This window comes from Camelina sativa, chromosome 15 (genome assembly GCF_030686135.1).
Source record: "Camelina sativa cultivar CO46 ecotype springtype chromosome 15, ASM3068613v1".
In the NCBI taxonomy this organism is placed as follows: Eukaryota; Viridiplantae; Streptophyta; class Magnoliopsida; order Brassicales; family Brassicaceae; genus Camelina; species Camelina sativa.
In genome coordinates, this window is record NC_141894.1 from 27,127,935 (window position 1) to 27,147,045 (window position 19,111).

General features: G+C 36.6%; 4 protein-coding genes across 4 annotated transcripts; 1 reads left to right on the forward strand and 3 right to left on the reverse strand.

Annotated features, from left to right (window-relative positions):
• Nucleotides 1–1,481: 1,481 nt before the first annotated feature.
• Nucleotides 1,482–2,736, forward strand: LOC104747462 (actin-depolymerizing factor 5). Its single transcript, XM_010469093.3, has 3 exons — nucleotides 1,482–1,792; nucleotides 1,868–2,127; nucleotides 2,307–2,736. The coding sequence occupies exons 1-3, from the start codon at nucleotides 1,772–1,774 to the stop codon at nucleotides 2,455–2,457; spliced, it is 432 nt and encodes a 143-aa protein (XP_010467395.1). The 5' UTR covers nucleotides 1,482–1,771; the 3' UTR covers nucleotides 2,458–2,736.
• A 1,465-nt stretch (nucleotides 2,737–4,201) lies between these two features.
• On the reverse strand, nucleotides 4,202–6,850 carry LOC104747463 (subtilisin-like protease SBT1.6). Its single transcript, XM_087489176.1, has one exon. It carries the CDS (start codon nucleotides 6,659–6,661, stop codon nucleotides 4,364–4,366), a length of 2,298 nt encoding a protein of 765 aa, XP_087345302.1. The 5' UTR covers nucleotides 6,662–6,850; the 3' UTR covers nucleotides 4,202–4,363.
• Nucleotides 6,851–10,206: 3,356 nt separating this feature from the next.
• On the reverse strand, nucleotides 10,207–12,786 carry LOC104748759 (putative inactive receptor-like kinase BSK12). The gene is made up of 9 exons (XM_010470355.2): nucleotides 12,415–12,786; nucleotides 12,190–12,325; nucleotides 11,754–11,881; nucleotides 11,593–11,659; nucleotides 11,430–11,515; nucleotides 11,100–11,273; nucleotides 10,850–11,011; nucleotides 10,645–10,755; nucleotides 10,207–10,545 (listed from the first exon to the last, which is right to left on the reverse strand). The coding sequence occupies exons 1-9, from the start codon at nucleotides 12,736–12,738 to the stop codon at nucleotides 10,303–10,305; spliced, it is 1,431 nt and encodes a 476-aa protein (XP_010468657.1). The 5' UTR covers nucleotides 12,739–12,786; the 3' UTR covers nucleotides 10,207–10,302.
• Nucleotides 12,787–14,859: 2,073 nt separating this feature from the next.
• On the reverse strand, nucleotides 14,860–17,026 carry LOC104748760 (putative inactive receptor-like kinase BSK12). Its single transcript, XM_010470356.2, has 7 exons — nucleotides 16,612–17,026; nucleotides 16,391–16,526; nucleotides 15,999–16,126; nucleotides 15,835–15,904; nucleotides 15,682–15,767; nucleotides 15,327–15,515; nucleotides 14,860–15,239 (listed from the first exon to the last, which is right to left on the reverse strand). Exons 1-7 carry the CDS (start codon nucleotides 16,936–16,938, stop codon nucleotides 15,126–15,128), a joined length of 1,050 nt encoding a protein of 349 aa, XP_010468658.1. The 5' UTR covers nucleotides 16,939–17,026; the 3' UTR covers nucleotides 14,860–15,125.
• Nucleotides 17,027–19,111: the final 2,085 nt, after the last annotated feature.

Sequence of the window (19,111 nt, forward strand, 5' to 3'; positions counted from 1 at the left end):
AAATGAAATTTGTGTTATTGGGATAAACATAAAAAGTATTGTTTGGGTTATTCCAAATCTGGTAGTATTACCTTATGAACCGCACTTGTATTTCCAACAACCAATTATCATGCGGTTTTTAACAAAAACGCTTTGGATAAAGCAAATATTTGATTTATTTAAATTATAATTAAGAAAAAAGTAATTATCAACATAAGTTTGAACAAATGACTGTATGCTAAAAAGATTTTTTTAATTATTGAAGATTTTCATTGATGAATTATTTCTTAAATGTGTATCTTTTGAAAAACAAAATTAACTTACTTCATTATTTTTCATAAATTATAAAATAATCAGTTTAAATATAGAAAATAACAGATTTGTAAAAACAAAAATCTATAGTCAACTTTATGATGAAAAATATGATTAATATATATATATATATATATATTAATAGATGTAACAATTTCAAAAAAAATATATAGTTTTTGTAATTATGAAATTATTTTAAAAACATGTATTTTTTTACTATTTAATAAAAAAAATTCATTTAATTATTTCAAAATAAATTTTTGACTCTTAAAAAATCATAAAAAATATATGAAAATATTTTTTCATTAAAAATAAAATATACAATTTAATTATAATCATATAATATAAAATCCGCACAGCAAATAGTTTTTCACCAATCATACATTATTTTGTACTGTTTATTTTGTATTAATCGCACTTGTCCTGCAAATATATTTGTCCCGCCCGTACCGCTGTTGAATCATACCGCACTAGTAAATCGTTTGTCCCGCACAACCAAATCCGCTGTTACCACTCGGACCCTTACTTTTTCAATAACGCAAATAACATCAAATATGTGTGATTGGTAAATGAATTAACTTTTAAAAAAAGTAGTGTTGAAATCCACTTATGAGAAGTTACCATTCAAGGCCTAAATTGCCTAGTAAAAATTTAGGATCTTTTACTGGTCAAGTCAATACAAATATATACTATTCAGTGCACTTATTTAATGTCCTTGAACTATAATTAATAGTTAGAAAACAAAATGAAATTATTAAAGTTTCTAGCTGCATGCTCTTGAACTATATGATGCTCCATCTATTTCTTCGAAGTTTCACAGGATGAAAAAAAGAAGCCAAATATCCAATGTTTGTTGATGGATTAGTAAAACAAATGAGAAATGACATTTCACAAACAACACATTACATAAACAAAATCTTGAAATACTGTTAAGTGTTAACTTAGGAAATAAGGATTGCAAGCTTCTTTTTTCAAATGAGTAATCTCATTTACGAAATTAAATAATAAAGTAATATATATAATCGACGCTTTTACGAATACTTTTCTGTTAAAGGAAAATAAAAAACGCTTGATCAAAACGCAATTAGTTCAATACTTCATTTAGATTATAATATTATAAGCGATACTAGATCTGATCTGAGTTTGAATCTACTATTAGATTTGTAAAACAGCGAAAAATACAAACGAGCATGTTTAGACAACAACAAAATATCGTTTAAGTACGAATTACTTAGTGCACAACACACAATGACGTACGTGTACATGCCGACGACAAATCAAATATATTCCCCACTAACGAAAAAAGTTGACAAGGGTAATCTTGTAATAAGAGTAATTTTTGTATATGCATTACTTTTTATATAAAGAAGACCTCAAAGTCTTTACCATTTGAACAGAACCAAAAAAAGGCTCTCCACGCCTAAAAAAACGAAAGAGACAGAAGAAGAAGAATCAAACTTTACAACCTTTAGCAGCAACAATGGCGATGGCTTTCAAGATGGTAAAACTCTGAAAACTTTCTTTCTTTCTCCGTTTTAAAGATTCTTGATTCTGATGATGATGATGGTTCATGCAGGCGACGACGGGGATGCGTGTGACTGATGAGTGTACGAGCTCATTCATGGAGATGAAATGGAAAAAAATCCACAGATACATCGTTTTCAAGATCGATGAGAAGTCACGTAAAGTCACCGTCGATAAAGTCGGCGGCGCCGGCGAAAACTACCACGATCTCACCGCTTCTTTGCCTGTTGACGACTGTCGCTACGCCGTCTTCGATTTCGACTTTGTCACCGTCGATAACTGCCGCAAGAGCAAGATCTTCTTCATCTCATGGTTAGTCCATTTTTACCTTTTTACCCCACATAACAAAGGGTAAAATAGATAGTTCGTTAATACTCAACGCCTGCTCAACGCTAAATATTGCTCTTAAAGGGTAAAAATAGTAATTATATGTCTTTGTATGTCCGTGATTATTTGTATGGGCTAAAAAGGTAAAATGGTAATTGTAATAGGTCGCCGGAAGCGTCGAGGATAAGGGCGAAGATATTGTACGCGACGTCAAAGGCTGGGCTGAGGAGAGTATTGGAAGGGATACACTATGAGCTTCAAGCCACTGATCCGACGGAGATGGGTTTCGATATCATCCAAGACCGTGCTAAGTAAAATTATTAACTAAGCGAGTATGATTTGACTCACTTTGTCAATAATTAACGTTAATTAGGTATCGATTAATGTTTAATTATTGCGGGTTAGTGCTTACTTTTTCCTTTCAGTCTTACCAGCACTACCCTTTAATTATGGACGTTTGTTTGTGTTTTTGATTGTGTTGTTTACTTGTTTATAGTTATATTTTTTTTTTTGTCGGTTAAGCAAACATAAGCTTCGAATTTGTCTTTAAGTAACGACATATACATCTATGAGAAATGTATCTTTGGATCAAAATATCATATATCTAATTTGTAATGAATGGTTAGTTGAAGTCCGAATTCGACCAAATTATGGGCATGTTTGAGATATTATTGTGTATAAAAATATCATAGATTAGGATTCAAAATTAGGAATTATTGGGATGTTGAAAGCAGAGATTGACAACCGTACAGTTGGTAAGTAGATAACTCCGAACAAATTACGTATGAAGAAGAAATTAGTTTGTCCACCTTTAACGACGTCGACGTTAGTCTTTTTAAAGTCAACTTTTCTATTTTGTAGTCTAGTATGGTCAGGTTTGCCTCTGCGTCGTGTTTAAGCATTTGTGAGGCTTTTCTACATAATGCTAAACATATTTTTCTAGTATATTTTTTTATCCTCTTGGTATAGAGAAAATAAAAAATAATTATACAAATATTAATCGGCCGTTAATTTAGACCAGTTAATATGGCTTCTATGTAAAACCAATGTTGACATTCTGATTGAGCTATTTTTTCACCAACTAAACTATTACTCGGATGATTTTTTTTTAGTTTTCTAATCTACGTCGACATAGTTTTTGTGTATTACAGTATTACTATTACAAGTATTAGATCGTGAAACTATTTTCCAATATAGTTAAGATGTAACAAAAATAACTTTTGATTTGGATCTATGTAGTCGTAGTCCATATTCTCCTATAAAATCCCTACACATGTCAATTACATTTTTGCTTCTCTAATAGACACTGACATACCAAATCAGCATATCTTATCACCATCTCAGAGAAAGAAAGAGAGCGACCATTATTTTCTTCAATTAAATTGAAAAATATAAACGAACGAAACTAAATTTTCTTCTTTTGTCTCTTCTCTTTACATACTATACACCCAAGCAAAACTTCGAAGAGCCACACTTTTCAAATAGGATAATTCTTTCTTACTTTTCATGCGACCTTATATAACTCTTCAAACTTCACCAAAGAAAGACTTATTCTTTGGCTCACTTCAAATTCCAAATTTCTCGCATTATTGGCAATCCATTAACCGCTTTAAGTTTTTTATGTGCTTACGGTTATGACTAAATCGTAGCAAAATTCTTTCGAAACTCAGCAATTTATGAACATTCCAACGAGACAATCATGCAAGATTTAGAGCTCCCACTTCTTTGGCATGTTGTCAAAAATGAGCATTGGGTCTAAAACTCTCAAGTTGTTGTATATGGGCCGAAGGAGTGACCCCAAAAGAAGGTGATGTGTATAATGTGAAGTTCAAGTTTGAGCAGTTTTAAAAATGCAGCAACTTGGCGTTGGAGGTGCTATAAAAGTGGTTCATTCATGATTCATGTTTGTGATAAGAAGTAAACAGAGTAGAGAAGAAGAGAAAGAGAGTACTTCTTGTGATTGTGTTTGTACTAAGGCTGCGAGAAGAAGCTTACCGTACAAATTCAAACACATAGTACTATTGTACTAAGCAACACATATCAGTTGAGATATATAGAGTTTTTATATGTTTCTTCTTTCATATATAAGGAAAGTAAAAAAGACAAACGGCAAATATAAATACCACTAAGAAGAAAAAAGGCAAAAACTAAAAAGAACTTCTACGGTTACTTGGCATACAAGATTCATTCATTAGTCATAATCGGCCAGACCCGACCCGACTCACAATGGGACCATCTGAGTTACAACAACGGCGCTCCGAACCACATGTTTTCCACCATCAAACCAAGTAACCGACCCAAACGCCGCACCTGACGTACCAAGCGCAAGATTCTTCGTATCCACAGTCACTGTTACAGCATAGCTTAGTTTCTTAACGGCTGACGTGAACACCAACCTTGACGGCTTCACAGTCACCGTCACTCCTCTAGGCGACTCTATCCTCGCCATATAAACTGCCTCAGACTGTCCAACGTTTGTCACCGTCCGGAACAGAGTCTTGCTTAACAAATCTCTGTTTGAGGTTGGGAACAAAGCCGTGATCGAGGGGTAATTAAGATTCCCCGGCGACGGTTTCCTCGTCGGACATCTCACCGGCGTTCTAGTAATCACCTGAATCGTTTTCATCTCGTAACCAATAGAGCAAAGAAACGCAATATAGTCATCATTGGTTATGTCATAAACAAGACCTGGATCAATAGCCCGACCAAGATTAAGATGACCCGAACCAAAGTCATAAGGTGTCGAACGTTTTCCTGTTGACTCATCTATCAACGAACGGTTCGAGTTATCCACAAGGCTAGCCGTAGTCATCATAGCTGATCTTATAGCTGCCGGACTCCAATCCGGATGAGCCGACTTAAGCAAAGCCGCCGCTCCACTAACGTGAGGACAAGCCATAGAAGTACCAGAGAGAATGTTAAACTCTGTTTTCCGACGATCAGAAACTATACCCGTAGGTCCTACGGCATCTGTCCAAGCCGCTAAGATGTTAACCCCCGGAGCAATCAAGTCAGGTTTCAAAATCTCCGGGTTTAACCCGTTTGGTCCTCTACCGGAAAACGAAGCCACAACCGGAGCCGGTTTAACTCCAATCACCGTCCCTCTAAAACCTATAGTAGCTATAGGGTTAAGATGAGTTGAAGCGTATGCTTTGATTCTATCTCCAGCACTTGATCCTACGTTAGAAGCAGGGATAAGGTGAGCGTCTCCAACTAAGCCTTCACCGTTAGAGACTGTGTTAGCGAGTATCATCCCAACACCACCTGCCTTCTTCACCACAAGTCCCTTAGCTACTCTAGGGTTGCTTCCACGGTCGCAAATGACTATTTTGCCTCTCACAAGCTTAGGATCAAGAGAGTTCTCCATACACAAAGACGCAGCTAACATCCCATTCTTCCCCGGATAAACCACCGGAAACATCTGACCTTTGAGTGGCACACCGGAGTAGAGAGAAACACCTCGAAGACGGTGACCATCTCCAAGAACAACATCAGCCGGGAAATCTCGATCTATTGTCCCAGCACCGACAGTGGTTATCCACGGCGCTAAGTTAGTCACCGACATCCCATTTGGCCCGTCGTTTCCAGCGGAGGAAGAGACAAAGACTCCCATAGACGCCGCACCGTACGAACCTATAGCGATGGGGTCAAGATAATACGGAGATGGGATCCCATCTCCTCCTCCAATGGAAATAGAGATAACATCGACTCCATCAGAGACGGCAGCATCAAAAGCAGCGAGGATATCAGAATCAAGACAACCAGAGTCTTTCCAACACACTTTGTAAGCAGCTATACGTGCCTTAGGGGCTACACCTTTAGCAACACCAGAGGCGTAGCCAGCCATATTAGCCCTAAAAGCTTGACGACCCGCCGCGGTTGAGGCCGTGTGAGTTCCATGTCCATCAGCGTCACGCGGAGAAAGAAACTCAACCGTTTTATTGATCCCACCGAACATAGCGGCTTGTTGTCCCTTTGCGAAATACCTAGCGCCGATGATTTTCTTATTACAGTTTCTAGCGTCAAACCTAACTCCGGTTTGGCAAACACCTCTCCACCGCTTCGGAACCGGTCCAAGGTTAAGATCAGAGAAGCTTCTCCGCTCCGGCCATATTCCGGTGTCTAGAACACCGATGATTACATCAGATCCGTAATCAGAGTTAGACCAGAGTCCTTTCTGGTTACGTAGACCTAAGAACTGAGGAGAACGAGTGGTGTGAAGTTCACGACGACGATCCTCGAAAACAGCGAGAACCGCGGGGTGGTTACGGAGGGTTTGAGCGTCGTCGGGAGTAACACTTGCGGAGAAGCCATGAAAGACTGTGTCGTAAAGATGGAGGATTCGTGGACCTTCAGTGAACTCTGAAGTGTACCAGTGGTAGTGCGTTGAGAAAACAGAGGGTTTTAATCCACTGTCTATGCGGAATATGTAAGTCTTCTTCTCTGTTTGAAAGGAAGTGATCGGAGAGCAGAGGAAGAAGAAAAGGAGAAGGAGAAGAAGGAAGATGAAAGAGTCCATTGTGTGTTAGTGGAGATAGTGGAGTGTTGTTGTGGTTTGAAAATTATAAAGGAAAAATAATTGTTACTTTTTTGACTATTTGTAACTAGTTTAGTTATTTTTTTTTTATATTTCACGTCAGTTGAATGATTTATTTAATTTAATTCGGTGAAGTGAAGCAAAAGTGTGAGTGAGATAAAAGTGTACGAAAGTCATGCTTTTATGAAAATAATGTAGTTTTTTTTATGTAAGAGAATTAGCTGCAAATTGATTGTGGAAAAAGCATGATTTGTTTGATGATCATTATTTGGCTTTGATTTAAGATAGGCTTTAATTACGGTGATTAATGAGGAGAGGTGGTGGTTGTGGATATGATTTTGTCGTGGCATTGAACATAGACCCGATGACTCGGCTTTTTCTTTCCCTTTCGTGACCCAAATCTTTTAATTGTGTAGGGTTGGCATTCTGAAAATGGAACCTTAAACGCTACCGTTTGGATAATGCTGTTGTGGTGTCGATCTTATTGTTTCATTGTTTGAGGGATGTGGACATGGGAATTGAAGTATGTATAATTCTATGTTTCTCTTATAGAATGATGGGTGATGTAAAAACAAGTTGTTTCATACTTCGACGTCGGAATGGTAGTAGATAGTTGTTGTTGTAATACTACATCAAAACAGTTTCAAAGTAATTCTACAAAAATAAACTCTTGCAGCGAGAATCGCAGCGCGTGGACGGTGGATCTCACTCGCGGCGATTTTCTCTTCCAACTTTTTCTTCTTTTGATCACAAACTCTTGCACCGTCGGTGGGGTTCTCCGTCGATTCCGGCGACGAAGAGAGCTCCAGGGCTCATGGTGCTTCATATGTAAACTGCTGCATCAACAAGGTGAAACTATCTGATCAAAATCAAGGGAGCAGTGGAAGGGAAAAGTTTTCCACGACACACCAACGGTAAGAGCTCTATCGGCGGTGCTGCGACGTGGAGTAGAAGAGGAAGATTCACGGTTAGAATCGAGAGAAGAAGGTGGTTAGATCTGAAGACTGGAGATTCTGGAGGCTTTTCAAGGTCGTTGTAAAATGGGGGAGGTCGTCTTCGGCTCAGAGGAGCTAAACGACCGTCGAAGGTTTCTAGATCTACTCCCTACTGCCTTTCTCTCTCACATATGAGTCTGAATCTCTTCGACATATAAAGTTCGGCTCTCTTTTTCCTCCTTAAAGCTGCTCTATGGTGGCGGGATGGCAACGAATCTTGGATCACCATCTCCGTTTGACTCGCGTCGTCCAGGCTCACCGGAAGTCCATTTCCGATGAGCATCCGCAATTTTATGGACGGCGGCTCTTAACTGTGTTCTTCAGTTAGAGATTAGGGTAAAAGACTGACCGGTTTGATTCCGGTTTCGTAAATAAATCCGGGTCAATTTTGGTTTATGGTTTTGCTTGATTGATGTATGTGGTTTAGACTCTTTGGGGATTGTAATGGGCCTAAATCCGGAAATAGCTCATTGGACACATATTTATAAAATTGAATACCTTTTAAAAAAAAAAACAGTTTTCATTGCCATAAAATTTTCAAAATATTGGAAAATTATTATATATCAGTTGATTAATTTACTTAATTGGTTGACTAGTTTTTGTTTATTTTTATTTAAACTCGTTTGGTAGAAACTAAACAGTAAACAATTTTACTTCAATGCAGATTAGTAAAGATGTCTTAACAACGTGTTCTGCAAGTAACCAAGAATTGAAATAAAGAAGATTCGCAGAATAGAAAAAAAAGTCTCAACAAAACGAAAATTTCAAGTCTTTTATCCTAGAGAAACTCTGCAAAATCAAGAATCCCCTAAGCATGTATGCTCTGTTGAAGCTATTAGCGAATTCAGTGCTCACTGCTCATGGTGAGCTTGGCTAGTACCACAGAGTCCAAGTTGTTGTTGTTGACTCGAAGATGATGCCTCATCATGCTGCTTTGTTATTTTAGGCGTTTCAGAAGATGGAACCTGCGAGCAAAAATATTGGTTTTAAACTGATCAGTGTGAAAAATTCATCAACAATGCAATTATACGTTTAACAAGTAGCTCCTTGCGAGGTTCAACCTTTTGTTGTTGACTGGAAGATGCTTCCACATCGTGCTGCTTTGCCAGTTCAAGCATTTCAAGAGATGGAATCTACAAGCAAAAAAGATCGGTTTTGTACAACGAAAGCAAGAAATCATCAAGGATACGACTAAAGATACAGTAAACCCTCTTCTTACTTGTGTTTTAGTCTGCAAGGCTTTAAGGCTTTGAATGGAAAGACAGAAAAATAGCAGATCACCCTTTACTGTAGTCTTCCTATCACTAAGTTACCATTCAAGAAATTTTTTGTTTTTAAAAATTAATGCAGATAAATTGTATACAGTTCATATTTTTTTGTCTTTTTGTGATAAATGCAGGAGAAATATGTGCAGATCTGGTCTACAACTTTTTTGATGCTGTTCACCCTTGATCTGCATTTGAACTGCCAAATTTTTGATCTACTTTTATTCTGCTTGATCTGCTTGAACCACTTGATCTGCTCTGCATTACATGCTTTCTCCATTCAAGGCCTAAGTGTTGCAAGTTGCAACAAGATCTGTTGTGATAAGACTCTTTTATACTCGCATTGCAAACATTCAGAGGCGAGTTTTAAAAATGTGGCAGCTTCTTCTTTAGAGAAATTTTCATTCAGATTTGGATCCATCAGATCAGTAATATCCTTTCCACTAATCATCTCAAGAGCCTTGAATCAGGAGAATAATATAAGTTAACAACTCAGTAAGATGTGGCTTGTGTTGCAAGAAATTGAGAATGCAAGCGAATCGAAGGATCACTATTCACAAAGTCAAGATGAGGACTTGAACAAAATCACTTGCTTGGCTTGGAAGAATTTGGATTCCAGTGTGCAGATTCACAAGGATGGTAGCAAATCTGTATGTTACACTCTCGGTATTCACGTTTCCTACAATGAGAATATAAACCTCATATTCTGATATGAATAGTCCGAAGAGACTAGAGTCTAGAGAGGAGCAGCAAATTGAGTACTTCTCGTTCTTCGATCACAATCGACGATCTCCACAATGTAATATATATAACCTCTATGTCTTAAACTTGGATCTTGTCTACTTTTCCTCTCAGCAACCCCAGTACGTGTAATTACGTACTACGGAGTCATGAGATTACAACCTGACCACAAGAACAAGACATGAGATTTTTAATATATGTGACAAACTTTGACACACCCATTTCTTGCCACACTTGTGAGTGCACATGTTCTTGAATTTTGTTGATTGAATATTATCTAATTAATCCAAGAAAAGAAGGTTGCTAATATCCTTGCTGTTTCTCTTATAGTTTCATGCATGATTGTTATACATTTAACCTCCGTGCCATCTCCATAGCCAAACATTGGATCTTTACACAAATAAGGAAACTAAATGAAAAAATAAAGACTTTCTTCCTCTATGTACCCAAATGCAAAAGATGAAAATGAAGATTCACATTCAGCTTGTTTTAATTCTAAACTCAGAATTTACACAAGACTTCTCTCAATCAGAAACAAAAAAAAAAAAAAAATTTGTCAAATCTATTATTTGATTATTTCACATTTTATCCTAAAGGAAATACGCAAAATCAAGATCCTTTCTCACTGTTGCTGTCTCTTTGCTTCAAGAATAGCTGCTTCTTTCAACATATACGTAGAGTCAGAGTTCATGTTGAGTTTGGCTAAGGCCACAGACTGCAAGTATAATGCGGTAGGCCAATCCGGGTACACATTTTGTGCTGTCATCCCATCAAGGAGAGAGTTATCTGGATCATTGCAGAATAGATAGCATAGACTACGCCTGGCATAAACACTTGGGTACACCAGTTTCCTATTCTCAATGAACTGTGGATAGAAAACAGAAACTGGTTTGAGAAAAACATAGAGATTCTACCAATATGCTTGCTGAAAAGGCAGAGAATGAGAGAATGTTATACTACGTACCTGAGAATAAAAGGCGATGGCGGTTTTAAAGTCTTGCTCTTCGAAGGCTTGATCACCTTGTTTTCGTAAGTCTTGAAGTTCTTGCACCTCTGTCCATTCTCTGAATGATGACTTAGCTCATGAACAAATAAAATAATAGTTAGCCTCTTTGATGCCAAATTAGTTGTAAAGTCGTATGTTTAAGAATTGATGAGTTTGGTGTTACCTCGATTAAATCTTTGTCATCGTTGTATGCTGTCGACACCAGGATTTGATGAATAGATGCAAGGTCCATTCTCGAACAAGCCTCTCCTAGTGGCGAAATATGAGTTGACGATGATGCCTCCTCTTGCTGTGTTGTCACTTCAGTCACTTCATGAGATGGAACCTAAAGCAGGAAGATCAACTTTAACATGAATGCGAGATTTAAAAAAAAACAAAGAACGAAATTATGAATATGAAGATAAGCTCATTACTTGTGGTCTAGTTAGCAAGGTTTCAAGCGTTGCAACAATCTCCCTTGTGTTGGGACTCTGCAGACATTGAGTGGCGAGTTTGAAAACTGCGGTAGCTTCATCCATGGAGACCCTCCCCTTCAGGTATGGATCCATCAACTGGTCAAGAGTCTTTCCAAGTATCATTTCAGGAGCCTAGAAAGCATAACAACTAATTAATCGACTTATATATATGACTTGTATTGCAAGAAATTGACAAATATGGTAGATAACCTTATGATTACATATGCAATCACCAACGTCAAGATGAATGGTTTATTCACACAACTAAGAAAGCAAGAGATGACTTACATGGCTTGGAGGAATTTGCTTTCCACTTATCAGATTCACAAGGATAGTACCAAATCTGTATGTCACATTTTGAGGGTTCACACTTCCTGAAAATGAGAGTATAACATCACATATTGATAACAATAGTAAGAATGATACGAAGAGAGAAATGCGTATTTGTTACCTGTTGTTCTTTGATCATCATTAATCCCCTTCACCAAGCCGAAACTGGATAGACACGCATCACCATCCTTCAACATATCCATTAAACAGTTTAGCATCCCTATAAGATCACATAAGAGAAGGCATAGGCGCATGATGAAAATGTTGTTTTACATTACATACCTTATCAAACAGAACTGTGTAAGCACTTAGATTACTGTACAAGTTAAAACCAGCAGTATTGCAGTAATCTAAAGCTTCAGCTATATGATACGCCACTCGCAACCTCATTGACCAGTCCATGTCTTTCTCTGTGAATCACACAACCGATACAAACTTCAAAAACAGAGAATACTAACAAGTTCTGATTCAACCGTTCCTACAAGCAGATACAGATCTATTCACTATTCTAGTCTTAAAAGTTTTCCATCTTTAAGAATCTAAAGCACAATCTAAATCAACGACGCAACCTCTCTAGTTCTTCAGATTCAAAACAGAGAACCTAATAAGCTCTGTTTCAATCGATTCTACATGCACAATTATGTCACATAAACCAACAATGCAGCGTCATTAACCTTAGATTCACAAAAGAAGAAGATGAAGAGAGGAGGAATCATACGATGGAACAAACGCTTAGCAAGAGTATCGTTAGGCATGAACTCTGCAACAAGAAACCCTTCATCTCCATCGCTGCAGTATCCTAACAACTTGACGAGTCTCTTGTGCTTTAGCTTCCCAACTTCTTTTGCAACTTTCTGAACGAAACAGAGTCAAACCCATCAAAACAGATCAACGAACGTCGCAAAGTTGATAAGCTTTACAGGCAAAGAAAAGGTTACGGTACCGCGAAGTAGTCAGGATGATCCTCCTGAGGCGTAATCTTGAATACTTTGACAGCGACGAAGCCAAGATTCTCTGATAAAAGACCTTTGAAGACGACATTGGAAGATTCCTCTGCGTTCTCTGATATGATCTCGTCGGGACTGAAGTTCTTGGTCGCCGTCGTGAGATCGGAGAGGGAGAACTCTGTGAAAGGCCAGTTGACGAATCCGTCGTCGTCGTTCTTCACTTCATCGTTCTTGACTTCGACATGCTGAGTCTGTGGCTGTTGCGGTTGCGGAGGAGGTTGATCGTTCACGAGAGGCGTTGAGACGCAACAACCACCCATGGTTTCGTTTTCGCCGGCAAAAGCAGAGTATCCAAAGCGTTCTTTGCGAGAGAGAGATGAAGAGGGCGAGAGAGACCGTTGGGATTGATTATGAGAAAACTTATACATAAAAGTAGTTGTTATTTGTTGCTATATATATTGTTAAAATTGTCACGAATGATAATATTGTTTCAGTTAAGCAGGAATTTACTCTAATTCAGTAACCTATTTAAAGTTAGTTACATACTCTTTAGACCTATATGACATTTACTGTAATTATATAAATACTATGTATTAGTATATGTGAATAAATAGGGAATTATTCTATCATTTCTAACAAATTAATTTAGAACCTTTCCAAAAATACAATTTTTTATTAAACATTTTCTAATATACCCTAAATTCAGTACGATGGTATTTTCGAGAGGGAATTATCCATATCATAAAAAAGTAAAAAACTAGAAACAACAACTTGATGAGAGTAAGACATGTTTCTTTTTTTTTTAAAAAATTACTAGGAATTTAACCCGCCATATACAGATGAATATTTTTTTTTACATATGATAGACATGTCTAATATTCTAATATATAGTGTTAATAAAACAATAAAATCATGATTTTTTGTGTTGTGGGTTAATGATATTTAATATTTATAAATAATGATGATACAAATAATTTTAAAAAACTTATGCATTTATTATTTATAACTCTCTTTGTCTCAACTAGATTGATGTTTTGACAATTTCACATATATTAAGAAAAAGTTAAAATTTATTTACAATTATTTTTGGTAGAAAGAGAAAATATAGACTTTAGATAGCATGCCATAAAGAAAAAAAAAAGTAAAAAAAACATTTCAATATTTTAATGTATAACATCAATCTTTTAGATACAAGAAAAAATTATAAAACATCAATCTATTAGGAACAGAGGAAGTATAAATTATGAAAAATGTTACAAAACGATTCTACCACGGAAATTCATTCCAACCTATTAGATATAGCACTAGACGACATATTTATATACTAATTAATTAAAAATACATATTTATATATTACTTTATATGTGTATATTTTAAAAATTAACTTTCTTTTCTTTGACCAATTTTTTTTTTTAATGCATACTTAAACATACTAAAAATATTATTTATTTTTTGAAGCCAAAAAGGAAAACTAACAAAAAAACAACAAATAAAACATATTGTAAGAGAAGTTGTCTCTCGATCTTATTGCCGCTCTCGAAAGATAGGAATAAAAAGGTCTTTCAAGACACACAGCTATAGCCAATTGATATCGTTACTCAGGGTTTATGTGAAAAAGACATTATGGGAGGAGGCACAACTACAATCAGAGGAGTCCTCGGGTACCTTAGGTTCCTTGAAGTTTTTGGGGTTGCTGGGGCAATCCAGGGTCATGTATCTCTTGTCAGATCGATGGCTCCTGGAAAGCATCAGATCTGAATTCAGGACTAGGATGGTGGTGTTGTGACCGTGAAGATCAAACTTTACTGTTGGGAGCAAAATATTTTTGACGAAGCCCATCTCCTCTTCCCTCAGAGTTAGAAGCTCTGTAATGGGTCATGGAGAGTATTTCTTAGAATTTTTTTGTGAGAGATTTGTGACGGATTGTGCAAAATTAGTTGCGATGTTCCACAAGCCCCTGAAGATTGACCGGCGCTGTCGATCCTTCTTGTTGAAAATCTCACGCTTGTCGAATCTTAAGACGATTTGTCTCGCTCGGTCGTCCAGATCGTTAATTATAGAAACTTCCTTTGTAATCTCCTTTCCTCTAGTTTGGACAAACAATCTTGAAGTTCTATTTTAATTAATATTTGGTTGAAAAAAAAAACATATTGTAAGAGTGTGTCAATCAATCAATTATATTTTGATATGTATCATTAAACAAAATTATCATCTATTTTATTTGTTATTCCATAATGGCTAAAAGAGTTGATACATCAAGAGTTAAATCAAACAAATGTGAAATCAAATACATCAACAATCATCAAAGTTAATGATGAATAAGTGGATTCATACAATGCTTTTTATACGAGAGATTTACTCGCTAGCGAATAAATAATAAATTATTTTCCTTTTCAAAATCAATCTTTATCTAGTGAGATTGTTGTTCTTGGCCTATCATCTCCGTTATGAAATTTCATATAGAAAAAAGAAGGTTATGACAAACCAAAAAAAAAAAAGAAGGTTTTAACAAACCAAAAAAAAGTCTATAGAACATTTTCTATCCTAGAAAAAAAAAGAAGGTTTTAACTTTTAACAAACCAAAAAAAAGTCTATAGAACATTTCTTTTATCCTAGAGAAACTATTGCAAAATCAAAAATCTTCACCCCCTACTAAGCATATTGCTTCAAGACGAGTAGCGCTGTTGAGACTTTAATTTTAGCGAATTCAGTGCTCATGTTGAGCTTGGCTAGTACCACAGTGTCCAAGTTGTTGCTGTTGACTCGAAGATGATGCCTCATCTTGCTGCTTTGTTATTTCAGGCGTTTCAAGAGATGGAATCTACAAGCAAAAAGATCGGACTTATCAAACGAATGCGAAAGAAATCATCAAGGATAGAGATACGGTTACAGTAAGCCCCCTTCTTACTTGTGTTTTAGTATGCAAGTCTTTAAGTGTTGCAACAAGCTCTATTGTGATAAGGCTCTTTCTGTACTCGCATTGCAAACATTCAGTGGCGAGTGCTAAAACTGTGGCAGCTTCTTCTTTTGAGAAATTTCCATTCAGATTTGGATCCATCAGATCAGTAACATCCTTTCCGTTGATCATCTCAGGAGCCTATAATCAGAAGAATAACAACTCACTAATATGTAGCTTGTGTTGCAAGAAATTGACAATGAAAGAGAATCTAATGATCACAATCACAAAGTCAAGATGAATGGTTGATCCATAAGATTAATAAGCTACTAATAAAGCAAGAGAGGACTTGTACAGAATCACTTACTTGGCTTGGAAGAATTTGGATTCCAGTAAGCAGATTCACAAGGATGGTACCAAATCTGTATGTCACACTCTCAGTGGTCACGTTTCCTACAATGAGAATATAAACATCACACACTCTCAGTGGTCACGTTTCCTACAATGTCAAACTTATTACTTTTCGTTCTTCGATCACAATCGACGACCTCCTTCACCAAGCCAAAACTGGATAGACACGCATCACCATCCTTCAACATATCCATTAAACAGTTTAGCATCCTCATAAGATCACACGAGAAAAGGCATAGGCGCATGATAAAAATATTGTTTTACATTACACACCTTATCAAACAGAACTGTGTAAGCACTTAGATTACTGTATGATGCAAAACCAGCGTTATTGCAATAATCCAATGCTTCAGCTATATGATACGCCACTCGCAACCTCATTGACCAATCCATGTCTTTCTCTGTGAATTACAACCAACAAAAACTTCAAAAACAGAGAATACTAACAAGTTCTGATTCAACCGTTCCTACAGGCAGATACACTTGTACAGATCTAAATCAACAATGCAGCCTCTCTACTCTATGTCTTCGGATTAAAAACAGAAAATGTAATAAGTTCTGTTTCAATTGATTCTACATGCACAATCATGTCACATAAACCAACAACGCAGCCTCTTTAACCTCAGATTCAAAAAAGAAGAAGGTGAAGAGAGGAGTAATCATACGATGGAACAAACGCTTGGCAAGAGTATCGTTAGGCATGAACTCTGAAACAAGAAACCCTTCATTTTCATCGCTGCAATATCCTAACAACTTGACGAGTCTCTTGTGCTTTAGCTCCCCAACTTCTTTTGCATCGTCCTGAACGAAACAGAGTCAAACCCATCAAAACAGATCAATGAACGTTGCAAAAGTGATAAGCTTTAAAGGGAAAAGAGAAGGGTACCGCGAAGTAGTCAGGATGATCCCAAGGCTTAATCTTGAATCTTTTGACTGCGACGAAGCCAAAATTCTCTGATAAAAGAGCTTTGAAGACGACATTGGAAGAGTCTTCAGCGTTCTCTGATATGATCTCGTCGGAACTGAAGTTCTTGGTCGCCGTTGTGAGATCGGAGAGGAAGAACTCTGTGAAAGGCCAGTTGACGAATCCGTCGTTCTTGATGACTTCTTCGTTCTTGACTTCATCGTTCTTGGGTTCGACATGCTGAGTCTGTGGCTGTTGCGGAGGAGGTTGATCGTTCACGAGAGGCGTCGAGATGCAACAACCACCCATGGTTTCGTTTTCGCCGGTAAAAGCAGAGTTTGAAAGCGTTCCTTGCGAGAGAGATGAAGAGAGTGAGACCGTTGGAACTACCAAAGTTAAAGTCACGAACAATAATGTTGTTTTAGAATTTAATTATATGTACTATTTTCTGTTTTTAGAAACTTTAAAAAATTGTTTTGTAAATATAAGGTACAATTATTATTATTTTTTTTTGACAGCAAATGAGATGTACAAATTTATGTAAGGAAAATTATAATGGGAAATTGCAGTGTATAACCCAAATTTTTTTTATAATTCATCCAGTAACTATATTAACCATATAAAGGTAATAGTGTGTATTTTCTATAATAATTACAAGATTAACCCTTTATTATCACTCTCTACCATCACTCCCTTACCATCAACTTCGGCGACCACCGCCGGAAACCACCTCCGGCCACTACCACCAGCCACCATCGCCGGCAACCACCCCCGGCCACCAACTCCGACCACCATCTCCAGTTACCATCTCTGGTGGCCATCCGCCACCACCAACTCCTCCAAACCATCAACACCCTTTTCCATTGGTAATTTTTCTTATGTCATATACTTAATTGTTTGAATTATTGTGCTATATCCTTAAATATATTTTTAATTTTGGTTATTACACTAATTCACCCAATTATAATCATATGTCATAGACAAAATTATATAACAAAAATAATAAAATTATATTCATGTGTCGTAGTCGTAGACAAATATTACAAGTATTCATACAAATTAATATTACAGTAATAATTGTAGGACTTGTATAATGTGGAATCAATAAAATGACTATAAATAACTTTATTATAGAAATATTTGATGTGTGAATAGAAATATTTGATGTGTCAAGATTTTTACTGGTTGTTTAATACTAGATATGGATATTTTATTTAAAACTACACTAGGCCTGCCTATTAACACAAATATAAGAAAAATATGTGAAATTTTATAAGTTGTATTCAAAATATTAATTTTATTTCATTTGATTTTTTAACCGGATTTAGAGTTCACATACTCCATCTAGCAATACAATTTTTTTTTTGTATTTTACATGATAATAAAATAGATTTTAATTCTATGCACTCAATCCCAATGTGTAACGTTTATAATTTTCATATCAAGAAAAATGTGCATTATATCAAATTTATATCTTACTTAATATTTTTAAAAAACTAAAAATTCATAAAACATAATTCTCAAAAAAAAAAAACTGAAAAATTATTTTATTTCATATTTAAAAAAGTAAAAATATCTTAAATATATTTGTTTCATATTTTGTACTCTCATACGTAATAGTTTTACTACTTGTCCAACTAATTTTATATAAAACTATACTAACATTATCATAAATTAATTAAAATTCAAAAACGTTCTCATGAAAAAATTATTTGTTTATGTGAAGGTGAATATCTACAATCCTTTTTTCTTTTAGGATTGAAACAACCTTTCCAGGAACCTGATGTTCCGCCTTCACCAGCTGGCAAGTATCACACTTTGCCACCCAGTCAGCTACGTCCTTCTTCATCCCGACCCAGTGATAATACCGCTTGAGGTCACGGTACATCTTGGTCGCTCCTGGATAAATAGAGAACTTGCTCGAATGAGCCTCTCTCAGTATTTCCTGCCTCAAATCCTCACCCTTGGGCACACAGATCCGACCATGCACAAGGATAGTACCATTAGCAGAAACCTGATACTCTGCACCCGCAGCCTTAGAGGCATTCACCAGCCCCTCATCACTCTCCTGAGCTAACCTCACCCTGCTCAACAAATCTGCTCTATCAACTGCCTCCAAACCCAAAGGTTCTTGTGAGATAGCACACAAACTCAATGCACTAATCTCACCTACCAACACCTCCATATCCTGCTCCTGAGCCGAAGCCACCCGCTTCCGACTCAAGGCATCTGCAACCAGATTAGCTTTACCAGGATGGTAAGCTATGTCAAATCATAATCCGCTACTAACTCCATCCAACGCCTCTGCCTCAAATTCAGCTCAGGCTGAGTAAAAATGTACTTCAGACTCTTGTGATCTGTAAATACCTGTACCTTCCCACCATACAGATAGGATCTCCAAATCTTAAGAGCAAAGATCACTACTGCCATCTCCAAATCATGAGTAGGATAATTAGCTTCATGCTTCCGCAACTGCCGCGAA

Bases quoted from the DNA above. Each gene is read 5' to 3' on its own strand.
- LOC104747462 (XM_010469093.3), top strand. From the start codon at position 1,772: ATGGCGATGGCTTTCAAGATG. The intron at 1,793-1,867 runs GTAAAACTCTGA...TGGTTCATGCAG, and splicing joins TGGCGATGGCTTTCAAGATG to GCGACGACGGGGATGCGTGT. The intron at 2,128-2,306 runs GTTAGTCCATTT...TAATTGTAATAG, and splicing joins AAGATCTTCTTCATCTCATG to GTCGCCGGAAGCGTCGAGGA.
- LOC104747463 (XM_087489176.1), bottom strand. From the start codon at position 6,661: ATGGACTCTTTCATCTTCCTTCTTCTCCTTCTCCTTTTCTTCTTCCTC.
- LOC104748759 (XM_010470355.2), bottom strand. From the start codon at position 12,738: ATGGGTGGTTGTTGCGTCTCAACGCCTCTCGTGAACGATCAACCTCCT. The intron at 12,326-12,414 runs GTACCGTAACCT...TGTTTCGTTCAG, and splicing joins ATCATCCTGACTACTTCGCG to AAAGTTGCAAAAGAAGTTGG. The intron at 10,756-10,849 runs GTAACACCAAAC...TCATGAGCTAAG, and splicing joins ATGACAAAGATTTAATCGAG to TCATCATTCAGAGAATGGAC.
- LOC104748760 (XM_010470356.2), bottom strand. From the start codon at position 16,938: ATGGGTGGTTGTTGCATCTCGACGCCTCTCGTGAACGATCAACCTCCT. The intron at 16,527-16,611 runs GTACCCTTCTCT...TGTTTCGTTCAG, and splicing joins ATCATCCTGACTACTTCGCG to GACGATGCAAAAGAAGTTGG. The intron at 15,516-15,681 runs GTAAGTGATTCT...TTCTGATTATAG, and splicing joins TCCAAATTCTTCCAAGCCAA to GCTCCTGAGATGATCAACGG.